The 27,601-nt window shown below is 38.4% G+C and overlaps 1 protein-coding gene and 1 pseudogene across 1 annotated transcript; both read right to left on the bottom strand.

Moving 5' to 3' along the window:
* Positions 1-2,948: 2,948 nt before the first annotated feature.
* On the bottom strand, positions 2,949-8,910 carry LOC143553191 (squamosa promoter-binding-like protein 14). Its single transcript, XM_077043230.1, is given in 13 exon segments — positions 2,949-3,433; positions 3,922-4,467; positions 5,005-5,149; positions 5,268-5,403; positions 5,664-5,781; positions 5,862-5,969; positions 6,052-6,126; positions 6,660-6,854; positions 6,856-7,250; positions 7,332-7,516; positions 7,596-7,964; positions 7,966-8,170; positions 8,720-8,910. Coding segments are annotated over 12 exon segments (2,883 nt in total). The 5' UTR covers positions 8,148-8,170; positions 8,720-8,910; the 3' UTR covers positions 2,949-3,004.
* A 16,535-nt stretch (positions 8,911-25,445) lies between these two features.
* On the bottom strand, positions 25,446-26,967 carry LOC143553152 (signal peptide peptidase-like; annotated as a pseudogene).
* Positions 26,968-27,601: the final 634 nt, after the last annotated feature.

The raw sequence follows: 27,601 nt of genomic DNA, 5'->3' as shown, positions 1-27,601 counted from the left end.
GATAAAATACCTGCTGCAACTATATGCGACGGTTTACGACGAGTGAACAGACACAGACAGCAATGGTGAACTTGACCTGATGAAGAGAACAATAACAGTCGGCGGCTACAGTGTTTGTGTTGTTGCTAATGCTAATGGCATACACACAGACACTCTGATCGATAATAGACTTACACTATATATATTTGTATTTGTAGGTAGGCTGCAACTGCATCTCACATACAAACCGGATTCTGGTTCGGTCAAACCCGAACCCTTTTTGTAACCTATTCCAAGCAACAAAGTTCACGTCTAAACTAAAAAACGTGTTAACTGTCCGAATAAGTAATGTAATTATGTAATTACATCGGAGGAGTGTATAACATCATATTATCCGTATAACGAGAACATTGAGGGTTGAGTGAACAAAATACAAAGCTACAAACTTTATATTCTTGTTTTTAATTTGATATTCTAAGTTTAAAAGTTATTGGAAATGGAAAATTTTTCTTAATAAAAATATAAGTTTAATTAAAGTTGGCTAGATTCATTCAATATAACCGAATCTCGTTGAAATCAAGGTATGAGTCTCGAGAACATTGATGACGTGATAACATATGGTAATAATAATGCATATGTATAACATGTGGTAGTTCAAACGATCTTTCAAATCAATCATCGAAAGTTGCGAGATCTTGAAACGTCACAATAGGGTGTTGAAAAATATAAGGGAGTTAGTTTTAATATTCTCAGTTTTGAACTTTATTTAGTGTTACCTTTTATTTAATTTTAAGCCTAAACAACAAATATAACTGAGATGATTAACAAGCAAATTAACTATATAGTTTTCCCTTTTTTTGTGTGTGTATTTTAGATACATGTTTTTATATATATGATCTTAGATGCCAATACATGTGTGGCATCCTAAAAAAAGTGCAGTTAGTAAAATTATAATGGTATGTCTATGAAGAAAATAAAGAAAACAAATTATTAAGAAATAAGTGTTGATGTTTTTTTATATTGTATTATTTGATTGTTCATTGTATTTTTTAATTGAGTTTTTCTATGCATGTGTTATAGATTTTGGTCATTGTGTTTTTCAATCGTACTCATATTAAAGATATAAATTAAAACCAATATTACATTATTGTGTTTTTTTGTTCTTCATTATGTATTTATGTTCAACATTTGTTTAACTACTTTCATTGTTACTTATTCATTGTGTTCAACATTCACTTAAGTTGAGAAAATTAGTACTATTTTCATTGTGTATTACGTTCAAGTCATTGTGTAATATGTAGATTTCATTGTGTTTTACGTTTCAGGTAATTGTGTTATATGTATTTACCAGTGTGTCTTACGCTTCAGGTCATTGTGTTATATGTATTCATTATTGTGTTTTACGTTTCAGGTTATTGTGTAACATGTATTCATCATTGTTTTATGTATTAGATAATTTGTTAGTATTTTTCATTATATTTACATATTATTACTCAACGACGGTGTTATTAGTAATTAAAAAAACACAATGCGAAAAAAAACACATTGAAAAACAGAAAGACAAAGTGACGAAAAAAGACACAATGGTAAGCAAAAAATACATAACCGGTGTTATTAGTATTTAAAAAATAGGAAAATTGATTTTTATTGGTCCCAACCATTGTCTTTTGGTCATTGCCGGTTCCAACTAACGAATTGGTCACTGATGGTCCCAACTTTTAATGTATTTGTTTCTAACAGTTCGCGGCTAACAGAAACCTAACACCGTTAATTTAAGGTCGCCGGAAAAACGTTTTTGGCCGAGAAAGTCAATTTTTTTGCCGAAAAACACCACCTGAGCACCGCCACCACCACCATCACTTAAGCACTATCAACTGATTCAGACGATGGTTCTAGGGTTCCTACGACCTCAATAATTGGGATTTTCACTAGTAAAAGGTTCCTAAAGGTACGATACAAAGTTACCATGATGTTTGGGACAAAATTATTGAGTTTTCGGGAAAAAATGTGTGTTTTCCGGCCAAAAACGTTTTTCCGGCGACCCGAAACTAACGACGTTAGAATTCTGTTAGTCGCGGACCGTTAGGAACAGATACGTTAGAAGTTGTGACCGCCAGCAGCCAATTCGTTAGTTGGGATCAGCAATGACCAAAAGACGATAGTTGAGACCAATAAAAACCAATTTTCCAAAAAAATAATACTAACACTCGTATGCTTTTTAAAGTTGTTTTAGTCTTAGAGCATTCACATAAGTGACGGTTAAAGCTTAGATTCTTGATGTCTCAAGTTCGAAATATGACTTGAGAGTGTTTTCTCATATTAGTGAGTTTCCTTTTTTTATCAAGGAAAGTTCCAAACGCTATTTAAAAATAAACTGGGTATATGTGCCTCTACCGTTTAAATTCTCACAATTCTTATTTTTGTGACCGTTTTTACTTTTAACCATTACCCATATTATCCTTGTTCATCTACAAATAAATTGAAAAAATAGTGTCACAGCTCACAAGAACATCTTTATGGAATATTGGAATATCCGTTTCGTGACATTTTATTTATTATTAATAAATGTCACGTTTACCTTTTACACGTAATCCCTTATCCGTTCACCACGCCACTGTTTTTTGATAATCAAAAAATATAATTTTTAATGAAATAAAATAACTTAACTAATCAGTAATCCTACAGTATCATTTAATTTAGTCTACTCATCTGTGTTACTTAAATGTTTCAAAACAAAACCAATATAAAAATGGGTGTTTTTCTTTTATTTTTAGAAAACACAAGCACGAATCATAATACTAATAAATCAACTAAACAAGTAGAAAACAAGAGATTTAAAAAAACCATCCTTTACATCTGCCAAAACGATATACAGAAACAAGACAAACACTATCTACTATATTATATAAACTTGCATATATTTCAAAAAAGATAACACTAGTTAATGAGCCTGTTTGTTTATTATATCCATATCCTTTCCAAAAGTTAACTTATAACCTAAAATAAACCTACTTATTGATTTAATCTACATTGGACCAAAGTCCAAATTTTCCCATTTAAACGGTGCCACGAGACCGATATCAGGGGCCCCACGAAGGAAAAGACACACACATACACACACGGCAGCTATTGCAAGCATCGAGTGTACGTAAGGGCGGTGAAGTAACCCTTGTGAACCCGGGATCCGCCTGGGGTATGCTGCAGCCACTTGTGCACATTTTGAACAGGATTGTGGTGTTTGGTCTCTTATTCTGAAACTAAGCTCCTGGTGATCCCCTGTTCTTGTTTGGAGCTCGATCTCGGTTGGCATTCGTACCGACACTTGATGGGCTATTCGGTCTGCTAGCTTACGGGCCACTAGTGTGTTGTATGAATTGTTGTTTCTCATAGATGCGTATACGAATGGAGACATCCCATTTGCATCTAACGAAGAATTCCAGCTCAGCAGCCCAATCTGCACGGGCCAAAATGATCAGAAAGCGTTAGTTGTTGGGTTAGTGTTGACCCCGGGCACTTTTTGTCCAATGTTTGATAATCTGAACTTTTTAATAAAGCGATTCTAGTTAATTTATGCATGTTTATTACATCTTTTTAAAATTGTAATATAACTTTATTAAAATTATATTATTTCAATATTAATCTACACTTTTTGAATAAAATGATTCAAGAGAATACATGCATGTTTATTACATCTTATAAATTATAGTCCAACTTTTTCAAAATTATATTATTCCATAATAATCCAAACTTCTTAAAAACTACTCCATTTCAATATCAATATATTAAATGATATTTTTTCTAAGATGAGATCTTTCTAGGAAATATGAAAATCTTCTGTAGAAAATTTACATCTTTTTTGAAAAAGATGAAACCTTAGAAAAAATAAAAAATATATTTTTTTAAATGGCATATTTCCTACCAAGAAACGAAGATGGTATATACCTCTTGTGGGTCATTTGTCAAGGCATCAACCAAATCATCCGAATCAGATGTGCAAGCTGCCAAATGCAAGGGTGTAACGCCGCCGGGTCCTGCCAGGTTTGGTGGGAAAACATACTTTCTAGAAGTCGTTTGGGTGTCAACCATTGAATAATGTATGAGCAAATCAACCATATTCTTGCACTTTCTTTTAACAGCCCTGTTTAAAAGATTAATCCCAGATAGCATCTCCAATGATGACTCATCATCTGTAATGCCCGAGCTTTTTTGGAATAAAATTCCCAAAAGGGTTTTCACCAAAGCCACAAAATCTCTTTCCACAGAGAATACAAGTAGAAATTTGAACCGGGTAAGCGTATAATCAGATTTTCCTTCTTTTCTTTGAAAAAGCCACCCAAGCTCGTTTAGATAGTGCAAGATTTCGCGCATTGGATTTGGTTGACCGTTTACAAACTCCACAAATTCAGACTCGAGAAGCCTTAACTCTTGGCAGAGAGTTGCATCGGCTATAATTATAGGAAAGCTTGTACCTCTTAAACCGTTCTCTACCTGTTCCAACGATTAGATTCAATCATCTTTCCAAAACAGATTCATAAAGCGGCAAAATGTGTCAAAACAACAGATTTGTTTGGGTCAATACGGGTTGACCCAACAGACTTTTTGTCTAAAGTTTTTTAACTTTCTCTGAAAAAAGCCCTACTTATCAGTCGGTCAAAAACAAAATTGGAGGACTTAACCCCTCACAAAAAGCATATAAAGCATATATTATGATTAAACAAAAACCTTTTGAGGACTCAAGTCGATCACAAAAATAGTATATCAGCCATGTAGGGACCAAACTGTGTTTTTACTGAAATATGTAGGGCTGTTTAGGAGAAAATCCATTTTTACAAATAATTTACTTTTTCAATAAAGTTATTTAGGAGGTTGTATACTTATATCTCTTATATATGTGCAGCTTGCAACACGTTCATTCAAGCTACTTTTTAATATTACTGGTCTGACCCATTAAGAAATAAAACACAAACCAAATGGGTCGAACTATGGACGGGTCAAAAGTGCCAGTTGTTTATAACATATGTATACCTCGATGAAACATCGACCAAGCGTACTCGGGGCAGACACTTTAAAGCTGTGTGTGCGTATTACATCCAATGCAGATTCTTGATTAGCAGATTCTGATTGTGTTGCTTCTTCCAATGTATGTCCATCTGCATGTGTGCAATAAATTCTGCAATATGACATGACATCATTTTTAAAAATCCAACTGGTTATGAAACAACACACACACACACACACACATAATAATAATAATAATAATAAATAAATAAATGGAAAAAAATACATACTTTGTGCCAGGTATTTTTAGATTTCGGCCTCTAAGAATAAAGGAAGTCTCCTTTCCAGCCACAACAGCCAAAGGGAAGATGGATATTAACTGTGGGAAACTCCATGCTTTCAAAGATTTCAACAAATGCACTTTCCCTGATATATCATAAAATTAAACAAACATCAAATTATAGAAAAAAATTTAAAAGTTTGACCAATTTGGGTTATAAATTATCTCTAAAGGGTCAGATAAATAAAATTTTAAATGCTAGCCAAAAGAACTGGATTGAAAGTCACAAGACACTATATGTGTATTTGGATACTTACAACCTCCTTTGTTTTAAACATGTATTATTATTTTAGTAATACATATATTGAATACATCAATTATCTATAAAGACAAGAAAATGACTAACCATCTTTATGTGATGCTATTTGTTTCTCAGTATGTGCTAAGAATCTTCCAGACTCCCAAAAATCAGTGCCAGAATCTTGTAAAAGAGAATTCATATACTGAACAAAGTTTCCCTCAAGCTGCCCAAAAACACACAAAATGCTCAGTATATCCTAATAAGTAATAGACCACTGCTGTAACAAAATAAGATACTACTCACTTGGTCCCAAGAAGATGATGGCATGGACAAATAAATTGAAAGAACCACACAACCGGGCCTTATGTATCCTTCAATATCAGTTGGACTTCTAGAAAGCCAATTGTACACCTGAATAACAATTAATCATATAATCAGCTAAAATAAAGCTGTTTTAGAGATTTAAAAGATAAAATTACCAAAAATGTTTTACCTCCGTACGCAATGAACCAGGCAAATGACTTGGATCCTTGTCAAACAGTTTAAACGATATTCTCCCAGTGCGATCCTAAAAAATACCAAAATATATTAGATTACATATTCACATGAAACAAATACACAATATACATATAGGGAGAGGTTCATAACAGTAGACTAAATTATTGCGAGAAGAAAAAGAAGAAACCTAAAACATTTATTTTTTTCTCTCAATGATTAAAACTTTTAAAAAACTTTCACTTCTTACATACAATGTTATGTTATATACATAAAAAAAACCATTAAACAATTTTTTTTCATATATTTGTCTTAACTTTGAAACGTTTACCTACACATGTGTAGGTATGTGTAGGTTATGTGCGGAAAATATACCTACACATGACACGCAAAACCTACACATGTGTAGGTTCTATATATAAACGAATTTTGTTTATGTTCTTTTTTCTAATGTTAAAATAGATATAATAAACATGGCACTTGTAACCATTTTTTTGTATTTTAAAATATTCTAAAATTGAAAAAAAAACGAATAATTCTTTTCTTCTTTCTCTTCACTTCTCGCACTAAAACCTCTACTCGTTTGATCCCTCCCATAGTAACAACCTGAGGATCCGAATTCAAACTGGAAGGCGACTGGTCTGATCCAGATGAAGATGCATAACCAGTTCGGTGAGGTGAACTTTGAATAGAAATATTATCAGTGCCACCAAAAAGCTCAAAAGGCATGGTGGTGCCGCCCCTAGCTTTTGGCGGGAAAAGTCTTTGCACAACAGGTGGCGATGATGATGACGGCGACTGGTGATGATGACGGCGACTGGTCGTCAGTTGGATCACTACTGTCAGACGAGAAATACTTCCTGCTTGATGCTAGTTTTGGTGGGCTGTTGTCATTTTCAGGTGATGAACTAAATAACTGTAACTGTAAGTTAACAGGCGTATCGAGCACTTGACAATCTGAATCTTCACGAGACTGAAAACTTGTACTGCTTCTTTCTCCACCAGAATTAACCTCCGACACTGGCTTCAGAACACCAAGCAAGTCCATGGTGTTGACTTTTTGACTTTCTTGGTCAGCATTAGTCAACTTTCCGGGAGCTGGTGGGATAGGCAAAGAGCTTATTTTGTTAAGGATTTGCATGAGTTGGTCTTTGTTTGGTAATGGTGGCGGACTCCTAGTTATGTTTTCAGTGTTTCCTAATATAGAACCACAAATATTAGATTGTTAAAAAAAATGAAAGAAAGGAAGAAACGGAGAAGGGTATTTTAGTATTATACCGTGAGCATGAGCTAAAACGGTTAGTAAATTAACAATATTCATATCCCCGTTGCTTTTATTATTTTCGTTTAATACATGTGAAGCAGCATCATCTGGTTGAGTTTTTCTTCTTCTCCTGTTGTGGCCCACAAGCCTACGCCTGCAGCTTCGTTTTCCCTCATCAAACTCAGAAAGAAGGTGAAACCTACAACACAGTATACAAAGTTACCAAATTACCCTCAACTGAAAAATAAGAGAGTTAGTTAATTGACTAACTAACCAACCTGCTGCACTGTTGACAAAATCTTTGCATCCGGTTTCCAACCAAGGCCTTTCCAGCTTTACTATGAACCTCACAAACCTTGTGTCGGCGGTGATAATCTTTAGCAGCCGTTAGATCTTCCTTACAATTATCAACCTGACACATAGGATAATTCCCGCCACCACCACCACCAGGTGATCCAGATCGAACTCTCTTGCTAGGCCTGGCTGCCGCCTCTTCACCACCACCACCGAGCTGTAACAAGAGGCGTGCATCTTCTTCCTTTGAATTATTAACAGACTGCTGCTGATGATGATGACGTTGTTTTTCTTGCTGTTTAGAATTCTCCATCAAGGGTTTAGCCACGAGCCTCGAACTGTCCCACTCCCAATCTAGGGTTCCAATTGTTTCTGGGCTCATCTAAACTTGAATTCAATCTTTGAAAATACTGTTGCTGTTGCTGCTGCTGTTGTAGCATACAGTTTGCGCTTTGAAACGGCATGCTTCGTTTCTTGGTGATCGGATTGGTGCCAATTGTGTTGTACATATATAAAGGAGGAGCTACTTCTTCCATTTTTCCTCAAATTTTCCAAATTCCTATAAAAGTCAAAGCATCTCAGACAAACAAACCCTAATCTAATCTAATCCATCAAATTAACATGGTTGCAAAAATCACGCCTAGGCGCTAATTAATCACCAATTAATTGCTAGCCAGTACCCACCGACCATTCGCCGATTAATCGCTATTTGGTCAAAGACTCAAAGTCAAGTCAAAAATGAAATTAATATTTATAAAATTTTATACATATGTATATTTTCAAAATTACAAATAAATTCCAATCCGAATAATCCCTATTAATCGCTAGTCGGCACCTACTTACCGGTCGCCGATTAATCGTTACCTAGTCAAAGTCGGTCAAAATTAAAATATATATGTATATTTAAAAAGTTACATATAAATTCCAATCCGATTAATCACCCTCCCCTCCACCCGACCCGGCCCGACCCCGCCCGACTAGTGCCTAGCAAGTTCTACAGCACTAAACACCAAACCTAGAACCAAAACTAGAGGTCTTTCTACACTAATCTTTAACCTATGTATCAACATATGTAAACAAAACCAATAAACAACAAAGACTTACCAACCTCTAGGGGTTCATAGATGAAAAACTGAGTGAGGACTTTTATCAAACAGTTGGTGGGCAGATCTTGATTGAGTTGAAATAGAGATCTGAAGGAGAGAGGAATGAATAGATCTGATTGAAGATGTGAAAAGGGTGGTGGTGGAGTCAATTGGAATGGTTTCTTTCTAAGTTTATCTTATTATTATTAATATTATTACTGTTTATTATTGTCTTCCTTTTCTCGTACGGCCATCAAAAACTTACCTTTATTTCCACCCACCAGACCACACTGTTTGCTTGTTTGTTTTACAGTGAATGTGACCTTTGAGTCGTACAACAAAACCATACCCCACCACTTCCACCTTCTTGGATTTGCAGGCTTGCACCACAATTTTATAATTTTATTTACTGTTTATATAATATTGTAATAGTTTTCGTGTGTAGTTTTTCAAGCGAGACATGTACATTTGTATTAAGCAGTCTGATAAGTATTTAATTTTAATCCCACGTGTCCCCCTCACCGCTAACGCCATAAATGAGGTCTCATCGACTCGTTGTTATCTTCTTATTGTTTTCTAATTTAGGGATCCAGATGAGCGTTAATTTAGCGTATTTTATTGAAGGTTAACCTAATGTTTAAAGATAATGTGTAAATGGATATGATGATTAGTATGCTTTATAAGGTAATATCACATTCAAATATGCATACAACTATACAAGATCATTGACTATAAAATATTATTAAGAGGTCATAATTACTTTAGTGGATTGGTCAATAGGTTTTTGAGGGGTTCAGGGATCGAATCATGGCTCATGTGCGCGCTCTGAAATATAGGCAACACCACTGTGGATTCGAAAATGGGTAATGGGTATGGCATGTGTTATGGCCCTTGTGGAGAGACACCATTGCCCATGCGATAAACGCGCCCAAAAAGAGAAAAATAGAGAGAGGGTCGCCCTATTCACTAACTAGTAAAAAAAGACTATCCCTATGAATAAATTACCTTAAAAAGTCTTGTTAGGTTTTTATAAAAATACTAAAATACCCTCAATATAAAAAGTTATAAAACTTTAAACCAAATTATGGACCCCAACTTTAAGGGGTTGTGTGATTCGTGTACATTTTTCGAAGGAACCTTGTTGTTTAACGACAATAGTGTTTAGTTTATAAACTTGTAAAGGGAAGGGCAATTTCATAGAATACTAAACAAGTTCCAAAAGTGTTTCAATTAAATCATAACTTTAAAAAGTGCTTCAATCATGTCACTCAATTTTCATATTTTATTAAATTAAAATGTTTTAACATGTTTTTTAGCGTTTTTCTTTGTTGTTTCACATAATAAATCTTTTTATCTTAGTTTTTTTTATGTTGACGTTGAGTGGCGACGTGGATTTTATATATTATATTTGAATTTTAATATAATTAATTTTAAAAAAAAATTAAATATAACTACATATATTGAAAATTCCGACCTCTACATCTTATCCTCAATTTCTTTCATGACACACACAAAAATTGGTGAGACTCTATTTGAAGATTTAATGACCCGATTTGAGAAAAATATGCATGAGTGACTTAATTAAAACACTTTTGAAAGTTGATTAATATTCTATGAGATATTCCCGATTATAATTATCAAATTTACTAAACATTAGCCAAGGAGAAACAAACATGATCCGTTCATGTTTGTTTGGTTTGTTTACAAGCATACTTTTGATTGTTGTTTTTAATGTATTTTAAGGGTTTTTGACGGTCGAAGAAGTCAAGGAGAAAGAAGAACTCGCATTGTGTTGGAGTGTTTTAGTTTGGATAATCAATCCACTTTGGTCCTATTGGGCACCAAGTATTTTTTATTTTTTTTTTGTTTGAGTCCTTTTGGTTTTGGGTGTATTGTCGTAAGACAATTCTTAGTACTATTGTTAGAGCCACTACTACTAGGATAAAATCTAAATAAGCCTACGCAAATTCATATGGTTTATTATTTTTTCTTTTCCTAAAAGCATGTTTTAAGTAACAGATTTAGATGCTTTAAAGGGAATACCCTCATAATAATGTAATTTTTTTTATTTTAAACTATTTTTTTATAAAGCTCTTTACATGCTTACATGTAGAAACATAGCATGTGTACATGATTTATTCAATTTTTTAAAATAATGGGCCATGCTGGACATGTATACAATCTAATTTTGATTTATGGGTTGTATACAGGAGAAGTGGACTTCTATTTGGTGAACATGACAGAAAATTTAAGTTATTTGGTTGCATGTTAATTTGATTTTTAAAATCTCATAGAAAATATTTATTAATATGTATACAAATTTATTTTTTTAACCCGTGTGTCACACGGGATATAAGCTAGTTTATTTAATAAAGAGATAGTTTCTATTTATGTCATTGTGGTTATAACGCGGGCATAAGGTGCCCTTAAAGTTAAAATGATACACTTGAGTCCCTGTGGTTTAAAAGTATGTAAAAGTGAGTCCCTATTTCAACTAACACCGTTAGCCTGAAGATCAATATCGACTTTTCATCCATAACTTGAAAGAATTCCCGTTTGAGTTCATATGGTTTATGAGGTATTCGATTTGAATCCTTCCACCACTCCACATCCATCTTCAGTTTAGTAGACGAGATAAAAGAATTGTAGCATGTGGGGTTCAACATCTACTTTAAACCATGATCATAATTCTAAAAGTCCAACATCTTAACCACAAAACTGGTTATCAGATTTGATATATTACCTGGTTTAATTATCTTATTTACTAGCTTTCTCTTGGTAGCTTCTAAACCCTAATCCAACATTTCAACCCTTCTTTTACGCATCACGTTTCCCAGCCTGTGACTCTACGTCGTCATCTCCGTCGCAACACTTTGCGTCTCAGTTCAAATTATAATCCATAATTCTCTCTCGCACGTTTTTTACTTCAAAGCATGTTTGGATTGAGCTTGAAAAATACTTACTGGCTTTTTCAAAAAACCATTTTAAAAAACCATGATTTGAGGGCTTTTAAAAAACTGTTTTTAACCCATTTAAAAGGTTAAAATAAAAAACAGTTTTTGTGATCGCCAAACACTTTTTAGCTTATTGACTTTTTAAAAACACCAATAAGCTAATAAGCAGTTTTCAAACTCAATCTCAAACATGCTCTCAATTCATTTTAGAGCAAACGCAAATTCGATGTAGTTCGTAACAATATGCAATTCACGGTACTTGATTGTGACGAGGTGTTGCTTTCAGCAACAAATAATCTTTGAACAAGACTTTTCTCCAAACCAAATGTTCAAATAATGACTTTTCGAAGCAATTATAAAAACTTCTCATTAGAGAAACTATTACTATTGGCATTGTTAATAGCAAATAAAACTTTTTGAAGCAAACAATAACAAATTTGGCTTTTGGCGTAACCCTTATTATATATTATTTGACAAAACGGTAATGCTTTGATTCAGTGTTTAATTCGTGAAAGTTTTATTTCATTCTTATTTAGTATAACCTCAACTAACCTTAATTGTTTTTTTTTAATTAAAGCTTTACTTGTGATACTTGACCCACGTTAAGTACACAATCAAATTTACATAAAGAGGTGTGAAACCCATATAATATATTTTTTATGTAGTGTTTTGTTGATATATAACTAGTGATATGTGACCGGTGGGGTTGAGGACCAACGAGTTGACTATCAAATAACAAACAAACCAAGGCGAGCAAAGCTTCTAGCTTTAAAAACCTATTCGTTGGCCAAGCATGAGTTTTGAAAATAAAACTTTGAAATGAGTGGGCTCAAGCTTAGTCCAGCTCGGGCTCGGCTGGTTTACACCCATAGCGATTCGGATCACAACTTAATGGGCCTAAGGTGAATAGGTCAAGTCACCTAATGAATAACTCAACCAACTCAATCCCACCGGAATAACCACCCATAGATTAAACTGTTAAACGTGTCCAACACCAAACCAGATTGAAGACTCCTAAAATATTGGAGAATATTTAATATAATAATTTGTTTATTATAATAAGATAAGTTAGTATTATTTTATTTAATCCTATTTGTTTTAGATTCAAATTGTGTATTTGAGTTAATATAGGATTAGAACCATGAGTTTATATATACCATAGGTTCAATGTGTTAGTTAAATATTAAGTTTTTTATCGTTTGTCGTTTTCTTAATAAAAGAGTCGATCGTGGGTTGATCAAATCCTCGTGTTCGTGTTCTTGATTCACTTGCTCAAAGTTTAACATAAACGTCTAGAAATATCAAAAGGAATATATAATAAAATCCTTATAATCTTTAAAGTGCATAATCTATAGCATAAGTTAGCCAAAAAGAAAAGAAAACCATAGCTTCTCTCCTATTTGTATTTTTCTAAATCTTTCACTCTACCTTCTTGCTTGTATTCTCATTTACATCACCACCACCACCAGTTTTAGACTCATCATTCATCAAACTCCAACAACGGCCAAATGCCAAAACCGTTATGTTAGGAAAACGTGACAAAAGCTCATGCAAGAAGTTTTTTTTTTTTTTTTTGCTTGTTTATAAACACTTACCAGTTTGACCTCCCCATTCCATATGCAATATATACATCAAAGCAGGCTGAAACAAAACCCAACATTATTAGATTATATGGGCCAATATGAAACAAACATTACTCCTTTTTGGCATAAAAGAAAATTGCAATACTTGTCCCTACGGTTTGATCATATTGCATGTTTGGTCCCTACATTTTTAGAATTGCAAACCTAGTCGAAACACTTGTGAGAAGGTTGCACGTTTAGTTGCCAGTTAGTTTTTTACATACTAGCTATGTTATGTGTCATTCATGTGTGGGTAATTGTGTCTTTTCAAATTTGGTACCTGTAGGGGTATGGTACTAAACCCGGCTTACGACCTTAATTTATTATGTTTGGCTTGTTTTATTATATGGGCTAATACAATATTATTGGGCTGAGGGGGTTTTGTGGAGGTAACCCTAACTGGCCTAGGCCCATTAGGGTACCATGATGGTGGCCATGAGGCTCCCTATATAAGGAGGTCTCCACCTCCTTATTAAGGGTTGGTTGTTCTCAATAAGAGCCACCACCATAACCATTTTTGTGTCTGTAAACAAGAGATCCTTGAGATTTCTTAGCAGTCACCTCCACACCCCCAAAAACCATTGCATATCTCAAGCTAACCGGAGCAGAAGATCGAGACGTGGTTCGTTCATCTCGAAGACCGAGGAACATCGTCATGGATCAGGTCAGATTCATTTCATGTTTCTACATTGGCGCCATCCATGGGACCGGCAACGAACCACGTCTTGTTTTTCGTCTCGGTCCTCCGATCTTTTCATCAAATACTCTAGGTTCTACGATTTCTTCTTTCAGATCTGTTCTATGGAAGTCCAAAAATCCGTAGATCTGAAAATATTTCTAGATCCGGAAATATACAAGAAGAAATACCACCAAACTTTGGGGAAAACCCTTAGATCTGTGTGTTTTATAAGTGAAATATACCAGATCTAGTTATGATTTTTTCAGATCTGGGTTCGTTTGAGCAATAGTCACCTTTCATATTCATAGATCTATAATTCCTTTCAGATCTGTTGGTTTTTACATAAAACCTACCTGATGTGGATATTCAGATCTGTTCCATGCGCGCTCAACTCCCGCTATGCATGCGCGCTCAACTCCCCGCCATGCATGCGCGCTCAACTCCCCGCCATGCATGCGCGCTCAACTCCCGCCATGCATGCGCGCTCAACCCTCCGCCATGCATGCGCGCTCAACCCTCCGCCATGCATGCGCGCTCAACTCCCGCCATGCATGCGCGCTCAATGTGACATCTGCCCCGATCCGACCCGACCCAGGTACCCGTTTCTCTGACCCGATCTCTTTCTTTTATGATTTAATATTTATTTATACTTATATTTTACTTTTAATAATAATATATTTTTCTTCCCGCCTCTTTCTCTCTCTTTCTTTCCGCCGTCCCGTCCCTCTTCTCTCTTTCCGCCTTCTTTTCCCTCTTGTCGCCGTCCCGCCCTTAAGCCTTGTTTCCCTCTTTGCTTGTCCTTTGTTCCTTCCCGCCTAAGGTTGTCTGCGCAGCTCCACGCGCCAGACCCCTTACAAGGAAGCCTGCGTGAAGACCATCTGTTCCAGCGATACGCGAGACGAACTCTTCTCGCAGCGCGCTAAGAATTGTAATCCTTCTCGCAGCGCGCGAAGAACGGTAGTTCTTCCCGCGACGCGCTAAGGATTTGTAGTTCTTCTCGCAGCGCGCTAAGAATCGTAGTTCATCCCTCGACGCGCGAAGAATTATAGTTCTTCCCGCGGCGCGCTAGGAATTGTAGTTCCTCCCGCGGCGCGCTAAGAAATGTGATTCTTCCCGCGGCGCGCCTTAGCCTTCTCGCGCTAAACCCTTTTGAGTTTTCTTCTGTTGAATCTAGCCGTTTGCTTTTGTGTTGTCTTATCTTCTGTGCTGTTGACCTGACCTATCTTATGTCTGAAAAGCCACTTTTGGCGCAGCATGCGCACCAACCCCATTGGTTGGCAGAAAAAGTGACTGACATAATCTTTTGAGATCTGCTTTTGCCATGCTTGACCAGTACCTTTTTCTGACCCGCCCATGCCTTTTTTCTGTTCCCTGTCAGCTTTCTCTTGTCCCCTGCAGCTGCCATATCTTTTGATATCTTTTGCTTTTGGAATCTTTTGCTTTTTGAGATCTTTTCCCCTTTTTTCTAGGGATTGTGTTCCCTAGGGTTTCTCTATAAATAATAGTATTATTTTTCCTAACACTACACACACAAAACACTTAATCTCTCCTGTCCTCCTCCTTGCTCTCTCTGCCGCCTCCCTCTCTGCCTCCGTCTTCCTCCCTGTTCTGCCCTGTTTTTTCGGTAATATATATTATATATAATAACTTACTTATTAATTATGCTAACTTGTAATCAAGACTTAAAACAAATCATTAAAACAATAATCTTGTTTATAGGTTAACTTGTGCTTGTTAAAAGTTGGTTCTTGCTTTATCTTACACCGCATCGTTATCAAGTGAGTAATCTCGTATCTAATCCCTTTTTATTTTTAATGTTTTGGGATGTTCATGTGTTCGTACAAACTTGAGTCTTAAACTGGTTTATGAACTTTAGTCGCGCAGTATCCCATGTGTTGAGGACGTTTACTTGGCTGTTTATTTGTATGTGTGTATCATTAACCGCTTTGTTCGGCCTATTCCGAAGTTTTCATGGATCCATTAGATGAACACGGGAGACCTATCGTTTACGGTTTTCTTTGTTTACACTTGCACAGATGTTTTCTCGTTTTTGTGCTCAATTGGGAGCACGGATTGAACTATGAACTATGAGCTATGATCTATTTAGGCTTGATCACAATCTGATTGCACCCTTGTTAAACACCAGACATACACGTGTTGCGCGCAGAATTATTGTTATCTATGTATTGTATTAAACTTGATTTCTCACCAACACGCAAGTGTTTGACGTTTATTTTAACACATGTTCAGGTTTGCAGTAGCTGTTTTGGAGCTTGTGGACACGTAGGAAGTTTTCTTTATTTTGGGCCTAGATTAAAATGTATCAAGACAAGTTTTTGCTGTTCGAATATTATGATTTATAATATAATGATTTATGATGATTTATGTTATCTTGTTTACTTTGCGCGTGCGCGAATGAATGTATTTATTAAATATTGACACCCAATAGTGTCACGAGTAATGAAACAATATGTGGCGCCCCGATGTATAATCCGCCTTTGGTCGGGGTGTTACAGATTGGTATCAGAGCTCGTTGACTTTAGGATAGGTGGTTAGACGTAACGGCCTAGAATACCTAAGAGTCCCTTCTCGCGCATGAGAGAAATCTCATGTTTGCGCGCTTATTGTTAATTACTCGTTATTTATGAATATGCTTGCGCTTGCGCAGTATATGATTTTATGTTTTATTCCGCGATATTTCGATTTTTGTTGAATTTCGATTTTTATTGATTTTACTTACATACTCGTTTGTTGGATTTGAAAATCCGAAAAGTCATGGTGATACATGAATAGTTGATTTTCAATTTCCATTTACGATTATGTTCTGAGGTTGGAGACTTGAAAAGTCATGGTGATACATGAATTGTCAACCTCCAATACTCATTTTCTTATATGTTTTATATTGAAGATTGAAAAGTCATGGTGATACATGAATCGTCAATCTCCAATACTCGTTTGCTCGTATATTTTAAATTGGGAATTCGGAAAGTCATGGTGATACATGAATTGTCGATTCTTGATTCGAATTTGTTACCTTTATTAAGTCTGCATTTAGGGTCATTTATTTTACTTTAACTTTTGACAGTAACTGACTCCGTAAATCCAAGCTTTTTTTTTGAGGCTATACTTTGCGCTAAAACCAAGATATTAACTAAAATTAAAACTTTTATAGAATGCCTCCGCTATCAGCTCGCCATCTCAAGAAGAAAGAAGCCGCGCGCAGACGTTCGCTGCAACGTTCCCAGGAAATGGCCGCCGCAATAGCCCAAGCCTTGAGCCAAAACAATACCAACACCTCTGGTTACAACATTAAGTCCTTTAACGCGGGTAACCCTCCAAAGTTCACAGGTCTTGAAGGAGCCACCGTGATGCTCCAGTGGCTTGAGAAAATAGAAAACACTTTCCTCCACACACAATGCCCCTCAGACAGACGAACCCTATATGCTTCCAGTGTCCTGGAATCTAGAGCGCTTACATGGTGGAATGGAGTAGCTCATGCGCGTGGCGCAGAAGCTGCTTCCAGCATGCTCTGGGAGGAATTTAAGGAAATTCTGACGCGAGAATTCTGCCCTCCCAACGAAGTTAAGCGCTTGGAGGAAGAATTTTGGAATCTTAAGCAATACAGCGGTGAAGCGCGCGAGTACGCGACGCGTTTCCATGAACTAAGCCTGCTTGTCCCTCACCTTGTTACCCCTTCCCGCCGAGCCACAGAGAAATTCCTTGGGGGTCTCCCCATGGAAATTCAAGATTCTGTATGGGCCAGAAACCCAGTTACCCTCTCTGACGCCATCGAGTTGGCCGCTGTGCTCAGCGACAACCATGTCAGAGCAGGAACCCTGTTCCTGCGGGGAACAGAAAAGACCAAACTCACCAAGACTGTTCCTGAACCAACAGAAACCAAACCAGAACCCTCAAACCGTAACAACCTCAAGCGCAGGCGCAAAGCCTATGCGCTTACCAACCCGCCCATTGTCCAGCAACCCATCTACCAACCTCCAGTTTACACGCCTAACCCACTGACAGCCTACCCAACACCTCCTGTAGTCCATAACTATGCCTTAACCAACCCCGCACTCCCTGCCCCGCCACTTAAGAAACCTTACACAGGAAATCAACCCTTTTGCCCAACCTGTAGACTTCACCACCCAACCCAAACCCCGTGTCGACAATGTAACCGATGTGGCCGTGTTGGTCACTCTGCCGAATACTGTAGAGTCCCTCTCGCCAACCCAACTGCGCCAACACCACCAGTCTACCCGCAGAACCCACAACCAACCTACCAAAACCCACGACCCAGGTCGTGCTATAACTGCGGTGATCCCAGTCATTTCCGGAACGCGTGCCCGAGACTACAAGTGCAAATCACACAAGCGAATCCGGTGAACCAGATTTCGAACCAAGTGACACGCGGACGAGCTTTTAACATAACCGCGCACCAAGCGCAAGCAAATAATGACGTAGTTAATGGTACATTTTTGCTTAACGGATTTTATGCTTCTGTACTTTTTGATACTGGCGCCGATCGAAGTTTTATCTCTCGCGCCTTTGAGCAGAAGCTTGCGCGACCGCGCGATAACTTAAAAGAAGATTTTTCAGTTGAATTGGCTAATGGTGAAACTGTTTTAATTAACTCAGTGATTAAAGATTGCACGCTTAACCTTAACGAAAACGATTTTCTGATCGACCTCATCCCCATGCCCCTTGGAAGCTTTGATGTTATCATTGGTATGGACTGGCTTACGCATAATCGCGCCGAAGTTATTTGCGCCAAGAAGATGATTCGCATACCTCGAGAAAATGGTGATCTTCATATCTACGGCGAGAAACCCTCCCGCGGTCTTAAACTTATGTCTTGCGCCGAAGCCCAAAGACTCATGCGGAAGAAGTGTATTGCATTTCTAGCCCATGTGGTTAAACCTGCTGAAGAAAAGAAGCTTCGCGACATCCCTGTTGTGCGCGATTTTCCTGAAGTTTTTCCTGATGATCTTCCTGGTATCCCTCCCGCTCGTGAAGTCGAGTTTCGTATTGATCTTGTCCCTGGTGCTTCCCCCGTAGCCAAATCTCCTTACCGTCTTGCGCCCGCTGAGATGCAAGAATTGGCAAGCCAACTTCAAGAGTTGACTGCTAAAGGATTCATTCGCCCTAGCTCTTCGCCCTGGGGTGCTCCGGTGTTGTTCGTTAAAAAGAAAGATGGATCGTTTCGCATGTGTATAGATTACCGCGAGTTGAACAAACTCACCATTAAAAACCGGTATCCCTTACCGCGTATTGACGACCTCTTTGATCAACTCCAAGGTGCCACTTGTTTTTCCAAGATTGATCTCCGCTCTGGCTATCACCAGTTGCGCATCCGCGATGAAGATGTTCCGAAGACTGCTTTTCGAACTCGTTATGGCCACTTTGAATTCTTGGTCATGTCCTTCGGTTTAACCAACGCACCCGCCGTTTTCATGGATCTAATGAATCGGGTGTGTAGGCCTTTCTTAGATAAATTCGTGATTGTGTTTATCGATGACGTTCTGGTTTATTCTAAGACCAAGGCCGAGTATGAGCAACATCTTCGGTTGGTGTTGCAAAAGCTTAGAACCGAGCAGCTCTTTGCTAAGCTTTCCAAGTGTGAATTTTGGTCTAATGAAGTACAGTTTCTTGGCCATGTTGTGAACAAGATGGGTATCCATGTCGACCCATCCAAGATTGAAGCAATCAAGAACTGGATTACGCCATCTACTCCTTCTGAGATCCGTTCCTTTCTGGGCTTAGCTGGTTATTACCGGCGATTTATTTCGAACTTCTCAAAGATCGCATTGCCTTTAACAGCTTTAACGCACAAAGGTAAACCGTATATTTGGGGCTCGAAGCAAGAAGAAGCCTTTCTAACACTCAAGCGTTTGTTGTGTGAAGCTCCTGTTCTTGCGCTACCTGAGGGTAATGATGATTTTGTCGTGTATTGCGATGCATCCAACCAAGGTCTCGGTTGTGTTCTTATGCAACGAGGCAAGGTTATCGCTTACGCATCAAGGCAACTCAAGGTTCACGAGAAGAATTATACGACTCACGATCTCGAACTTGGTGCAGTTGTTTTTGCCTTGAAGATCTGGAGACACTACCTTTATGGTACTAAGTGTATCCTCTACACTGACCATAAAAGCCTTCAACATATCTTTGATCAGAAGGAACTTAACATGAGGCAACGCCGATGGAACGAACTCATCAGCGATTACGATTGTGAGATCCGGTATCATCCTGGTAAGGCTAATGTGGTAGCCGATGCGCTCAGCCGAAAACCCTGCCAGCTTAACTGTATCTTGCCGCGCACCCAGCTTCACTTCGCGCCGATTCAAAGCAACCTTGAATCGCGTATTCGTGACGCGCAGCGCGCATCCATCAGTAATGGTAACCTTCGCGCCGAGTTAGCGTGTGGCGCGGAAGCACACTTTGTCCCTAATCTGAGTGGAATTCTCTGCTATCTTAATTGCATCTGGATTCCCTATGATGAGAATCTTCGCGTTGATATCCTGAGTGAAGCGCACAAATCTCGTTATTCCGTTCATCCTGGCGCTGATAAGATGTACAAGGATTTGCGCATTACTTATTGGTGGCCCGGTATGAAGAAGGATATTGCTGTGTTCGTAGCTAAATGCCTGACTTGTTCTAAGGTAAAAGCTGAACACCAACGCCCATCTGGTTTGCTCGAACAACCAGAAATTCCTACGTGGAAATGGGAATGTGTAGCGATGGACTTCATTACCAAGTTACCTCTGACAGCAAGCAAACATGATAGCATTTGGGTAATAGTGGATCGATTGACTAGGTCTGCTCACTTTCTGCCCATTCGTGAAAACTACCGTGTTGAGCAACTCGCGCAACTTTATGTCAAGGAAATTGTCTGCCGCCATGGTACTCCTTTGAGCATCATATCCGATCGCGATGGCCGTTTTATATCTCGCTTTTGGAAATCTCTCAAATCTGCGCTAGGAACTCGCTTGGACATGAGTACGACATATCATCCTCAGACTGACGGTCAGTCTGAGCGAACTATTCAAACTCTTGAGGATATGCTCCGATCTTGTGTTCTTGATTTTGGAGGTAATTGGGATTCGCACCTGCCTTTGATCGAGTTCTCTTATAATTACAGCTATCATTCCAGTATCGGTATGGCCCCATTTGAAGCACTTTACGGTCGTAAGTGCCGCTCCCCGATTTGTTGGAGCGAAGTGGGAGAAGCTCAAATCACAGGACCCGAACTTGTTCAAGAGACAACCGATAAAATCGCCAAGATCCGTGATCATCTGCTGACTGCCAGAAGCCGACAGAAGAGTTACGCAGATCGTAGGCGGAAGCCTCTCGAATTTCAAGTTGGTGATCTTGTCCTCCTCAAAGTGTCGCCCTGGAAGGGTGTTGTCCGCTTTGGGAAGAAAGGTAAGCTTGCTCCTCGATATGTTGGACCATTTAAGATTCTCGCGCGCGTAGGAAAAGTTGCCTACAGACTTGACCTGCCGCCCGCGCTCAGTAATGTGCATCCAACGTTCCATGTATCCAATCTCAAGAAGTGTTTAGCTGACGAGAACCTTCACATTCCACTTGATGAAGTTCAAGTTGATGAATCTATGCATTTCGTTGAGAAGCCTGTTGAGATTATGGATCGCGAGGTTAAGCAAACCAAGCGCAGTCGCATCCCTATCGTGAAAGTTCGCTGGGAGTCCAAGCGCGGAGCCGAGTTTACATGGGAAAGGGAAGATCAGATGAAGATCAAGTACCCGCACCTGTTCTCTGCGCAACCTACTTCGAGATAAATTTCGGGACGAAATTTCTTAAAGTAGGGGAGACTGTGACATCTGCCCCGATCCGACCCGACCCAGGTACCCGTTTCTCTGACCCGATCTCTTTCTTTTATGATTTAATATTTATTTATACTTATATTTTACTTTTAATAATAATATATTTTTCTTCCCGCCTCTTTCTCTCTCTTTCTTTCCGCCGTCCCGTCCCTCTTCTCTCTTTCCGCCTTCTTTTCCCTCTTGTCGCCGTCCCGCCCTTAAGCCTTGTTTCCCTCTTTGCTTGTCCTTTGTTCCTTCCCGCCTAAGGTTGTCTGCGCAGCTCCACGCGCCAGACCCCTTACAAGGAAGCCTGCGTGAAGACCATCTGTTCCAGCGATACGCGAGACGAACTCTTCTCGCAGCGCGCTAAGAATTGTAATCCTTCTCGCAGCGCGCGAAGAACGGTAGTTCTTCCCGCGACGCGCTAAGGATTTGTAGTTCTTCTCGCAGCGCGCTAAGAATCGTAGTTCATCCCTCGACGCGCGAAGAATTATAGTTCTTCCCGCGGCGCGCTAGGAATTGTAGTTCCTCCCGCGGCGCGCTAAGAAATGTGATTCTTCCCGCGGCGCGCCTTAGCCTTCTCGCGCTAAACCCTTTTGAGTTTTCTTCTGTTGAATCTAGCCGTTTGCTTTTGTGTTGTCTTATCTTCTGTGCTGTTGACCTGACCTATCTTATGTCTGAAAAGCCACTTTTGGCGCAGCATGCGCACCAACCCCATTGGTTGGCAGAAAAAGTGACTGACATAATCTTTTGAGATCTGCTTTTGCCATGCTTGACCAGTACCTTTTTCTGACCCGCCCATGCCTTTTTTCTGTTCCCTGTCAGCTTTCTCTTGTCCCCTGCAGCTGCCATATCTTTTGATATCTTTTGCTTTTGGAATCTTTTGCTTTTTGAGATCTTTTCCCCTTTTTTCTAGGGATTGTGTTCCCTAGGGTTTCTCTATAAATAATAGTATTATTTTTCCTAACACTACACACACAAAACACTTAATCTCTCCTGTCCTCCTCCTTGCTCTCTCTGCCGCCTCCCTCTCTGCCTCCGTCTTCCTCCCTGTTCTGCCCTGTTTTTCCGGTAATATATATTATATATAATAACTTACTTATTAATTATGCTAACTTGTAATCAAGACTTAAAACAAATCATTAAAACAATAATCTTGTTTATAGGTTAACTTGTGCTTGTTAAAAGTTGGTTCTTGCTTTATCTTACACCGCATCGTTATCAAGTGAGTAATCTCGTATCTAATCCCTTTTTATTTTTAATGTTTTGGGATGTTCATGTGTTCGTACAAACTTGAGTCTTAAACTGGTTTATGAACTTTAGTCGCGCAGTATCCCATGTGTTGAGGACGTTTACTTGGCTGTTTATTTGTATGTGTGTATCATTAACCGCTTTGTTCGGCCTATTCCGAAGTTTTCATGGATCCATTAGATGAACACGGGAGACCTATCGTTTACGGTTTTCTTTGTTTACACTTGCACAGATGTTTTCTCGTTTTTGTGCTCAATTGGGAGCACGGATTGAACTATGAACTATGAGCTATGATCTATTTAGGCTTGATCACAATCTGATTGCACCCTTGTTAAACACCAGACATACACGTGTTGCGCGCAGAATTATTGTTATCTATGTATTGTATTAAACTTGATTTCTCACCAACACGCAAGTGTTTGACGTTTATTTTAACACATGTTCAGGTTTGCAGTAGCTGTTTTGGAGCTTGTGGACACGTAGGAAGTTTTCTTTATTTTGGGCCTAGATTAAAATGTATCAAGACAAGTTTTTGCTGTTCGAATATTATGATTTATAATATAATGATTTATGATGATTTATGTTATCTTGTTTACTTTGCGCGTGCGCGAATGAATGTATTTATTAAATATTGACACCCAATAGTGTCACGAGTAATGAAACAATATGTGGCGCCCCGATGTATAATCCGCCTTTGGTCGGGGTGTTACACTCAACCCCGCCATGCTTGCGCGCTCAACCCTCCGCTTCTCCATGCATGCGCGCTCAACTCCCGCCATGCATGCGCGCTCAACCCGGCCATGCATGCGCGCCAAACATAAAGGTCGGGAGCCTAATAATATCCCAAACGGCCATGCGCCGAACATAAAGGTCAGGAGCCTAATAATATCCCAAACGGCCACGCGCCAAACATAAAGGTCGGGAGCCTAATAATATCCCAAACGGCCACGCGCTAAACATAAAGGTCGGGAGCCTAATAATATCCCACATGGCCACGCGCCAAACATAAAGGTCGGGAGCCTAATAATATCCCAAAAGGCCACGCGCCAACGTAGGTTGGGCACACCTCATAATTTGCCCGAGGATGGGAACCTTGTAATACATCCACTTTTAATTGATATGTTTTTGCAGGTTCGGCTACAAGTCGCACAAGCACCTATTACATTATTATTATTATCTGGCCGTTTGTGCCTCCATTATTATTTTGAAGACAAGCCGGGATAGTCATCCTGCGTAGAAGAGGCCCTTGTGGGCCGGTCATTATCATCATATTATAGCTTATAAGCCGCAACTCGCGCATGCTTCATTATTTTATAGCTCGTAAGTCGCCTCGCGCGCAAGCTTCATTATTTTAATAGCTCGTAAGCTGCCTCGCGCGCAAGTTGCGTTACATTATTATCGAGATGCGCACTCTATCTTTTATCAGGCCCCGCGCCACTATTGTTATGATACGTGCTATATCTTATTCATGCCAGTGCACCATTATTATCATAAGGATCACAACATGTCACCATCATGGAGAAAACCTCTAAAAACTCAAAGACAATAAAGACAAGGCCGAAGAAAGGGGAAAAAACCGCCTCATATCCTAACACACCTTATGAAGTCCAGAGCTCCACCTAAACGCTTGCACGCCTAGGAGCAACACTGGACTTGGGGGGCTTGTAGGGGTATGGTACTAAACCCGGCTTACGACCTTAATTTATTATGTTTGGCTTGTTTTATTATATGGGCTAATACAATATTATTGGGCTGAGGGGGTTTTGTGGAGGTAACCCTAACTGGGCTAGGCCCATTAGGGTACCATGATGGTGGCCATGAGGCTCCCTATATAAGGAGGTCTCCACCTCCTTATTAAGGGTTGGTTGTTCTCAATAAGAGGCACCACCATAACCATTTTTGTGTCTGTAAACAAGAGATCCTTGAGATTTCTTAGCAGTCACCTCCACACCCCCAAAAACCATTGCAGATCTCAAGCTAACCGGAGCAGAAGATCGAGACGTGGTTCGTTCATCTCGAAGACCGGGGAACATCGTCATGGATCAGGTCAGATTCATTTCATGTTTCTACAGTACCTAATAAAATATTCTTTCAAACTGCAGAACTCCAACGTCGACTTCATCACCTTCGATTTTGCACTGATCGAATTTAATGAAGTCGATGTTAGGAGTTCTGGAGTTTAAAAGAGTATTCTATATTCTATTAGGGTTCCAACTTCCAAATTTGAAAACACGTAATTACTTTCAAATGAATGACACATGACATCACTTTCTCCGTTAAAAACTAACTAGGATTAACGTTGGGGAGTAGCGTGCAACCCTCTCACAAATGTTTGGACTACGCTTACAATTTTTAAAATCTATGAACCAGACTTGCAATATGATCAAACTGCACGGACCATTTGCTCAATTTTCTCTTTGCATAAATTACCAACCAACCTGTGTAGCTTGAAACCAGTTCATGACCACAATTGTAAGAACAACACCAACTGCATATCCAATGAAAGCACTTTTGAAGTAGTGGCTGTTTCTCCTTCTTGACACATCAAATCTCAGTGCCAATGCTACAAATATGCCTGATGCCCTGATCACATTCATAAAAATATGTATTCAAATAAATAATATAACGAATATTAAGAATAAACTGTATTATAATGCATAATTTAACAGTCAAACAAACCTTATAAATTAAAGCAGCCAAATATAGCCTCTAGTATGAATCACTAAAGCTATAAACTATTATATGTTTTTCTTCAAAATAATAAAATGAGACAAGATCAAACCTGAATGCAGAATGCAAGTCATAGAACATTGTTAGCCAGCCAATGCTTCTGTGAAACATACCACACGCAGAAAAAAGTCCCGGGAATTGCTGCAACTACTTGAGACCTTGTAAACTCAACATCCAAAGTTGTATAACAAAACATATATAACCTCAGTGGCGAAGCTTAAACGTGAACGCCGGGGGGGGGGGGGGGGCTGGGCTTAATTTTCTAGTCGAAAAAGGGTAAATTTACAATGCGTATAAATATTTCAGACGAAAAACGGTTACATCTACACTAACGCGCGAAAAAACAGGGGGGGGGGCACCCCTGGCCCTCAATAATCAATATCCTTTGCCTCTGTATAACCTTGTCAGCTTGTTGATAACATCATATCAAATATGAGTCATATGACACAGGAATACAATGGATATAGGATGCATACAGTGAAAATATGGGAAACGCCAATGAATAACATCTTCGTTCCACTTGGTAGGTAAGAACCGCCTAATTGCAGGGAAGAGTGTCGTCCTACAGTGAAATATTAGCCCGTGTTTATTAAATGACTTGCTTAGCATACTAAATAAATAGATATGTAAGAGAACATACGAAAGGGCAATGATTCCAAGAAGGCAAGAACAAAGAAATAGGCTGTGAGAAACTGAGAACAGCATTGACCAGGTCTTTTGACAGAAACTTGGAGAGCAAGAACAAAGATAACAACATTGCACTGCCAACTAAAGGGAAACGCATGGCATGTCCTTTAGACATCGTCTCCTGTGGAATAAAAAACCACATTTTAAGCATAAAATGAGGTAATATACGGTGGTTGTGTACTTACAGAAGGAGGTGTTGGCTTGACAGAACGATAACAACCAACAAAAACTGCAAGGCATGCGGTCAATATGACATTAATATTTGGATCAATCTTCAAAATTAGCGGTGCCAGAGTTAGACATGTAACCCCAAAATAATCAAAAATAAATAATAATAATAATAATAATCAAAAATAAATAATAATAATAATAATAATAATAATAATGTAGATGTGATCTATCTGGAAGAAGAAATATAAACCTGCTAGAGCAATATTCGCAGCACGCTCACCGCTCTTCATCGTTAAAGCTAAGTGATTTGGATGAAAATACAGACAAACTCAAAATTTTATGTCCTAGCTACTTGAAAGCAGAATCTGTAACGGGCATTTTACACATGGTAAAGGAGAATATTCATGTAAACGGTTATCCTTGTACCAAATTGTTTAGAAATATTATAAGAAATTGTTTATAGCTTACTGTACACAATAGCATTAAGATGAACAGTCAAGGTCTGTAAATGAACACAAACAAGGGCATGTTCGTGTTCATTCATTTAACGTTAAATGAACACGGACACATAATCGAACAAATATTTGTGTTCATGTTCGTTCGTTTAATAAACGAGCTTGTTCGTTTATGTTCGTTCGTTTAAAGAATGAACATGTTCGTGTTCATTTATGTTTATTTGTTAAAAATATAAAGGAATAGTTATCAAACATAATTGAACAAAGATGAATGAACACAAATAAACATACACGAACAAACGTAAATGGACACCAACAAACATAAATGAACACAAACGAACAAATATAAAACAATTAAGTAGATGATGACTTATACAAATAATATTCAACTATTTTCTATTAATATGTAAACGGACATAAATAAACAGACAGGACATAAACGAATATAAATAGACGAACAAAACATGTTTAGTTACACGAAAACGAACACCTCATTGGATTATTAAATAAATGAACATAAACTGACTTCCCGCTGAACG

The sequence above is a fragment of the Bidens hawaiensis genome, unplaced genomic scaffold (assembly GCF_021521415.1).
Source record: "Bidens hawaiensis isolate Kalapana, Puna unplaced genomic scaffold, B.hawaiensis_p1.1 tig00017157_1, whole genome shotgun sequence".
In the NCBI taxonomy this organism is placed as follows: domain Eukaryota; kingdom Viridiplantae; phylum Streptophyta; class Magnoliopsida; order Asterales; family Asteraceae; genus Bidens; species Bidens hawaiensis.
This window is presented reverse-complemented; position numbering and strand designations above follow the sequence as displayed.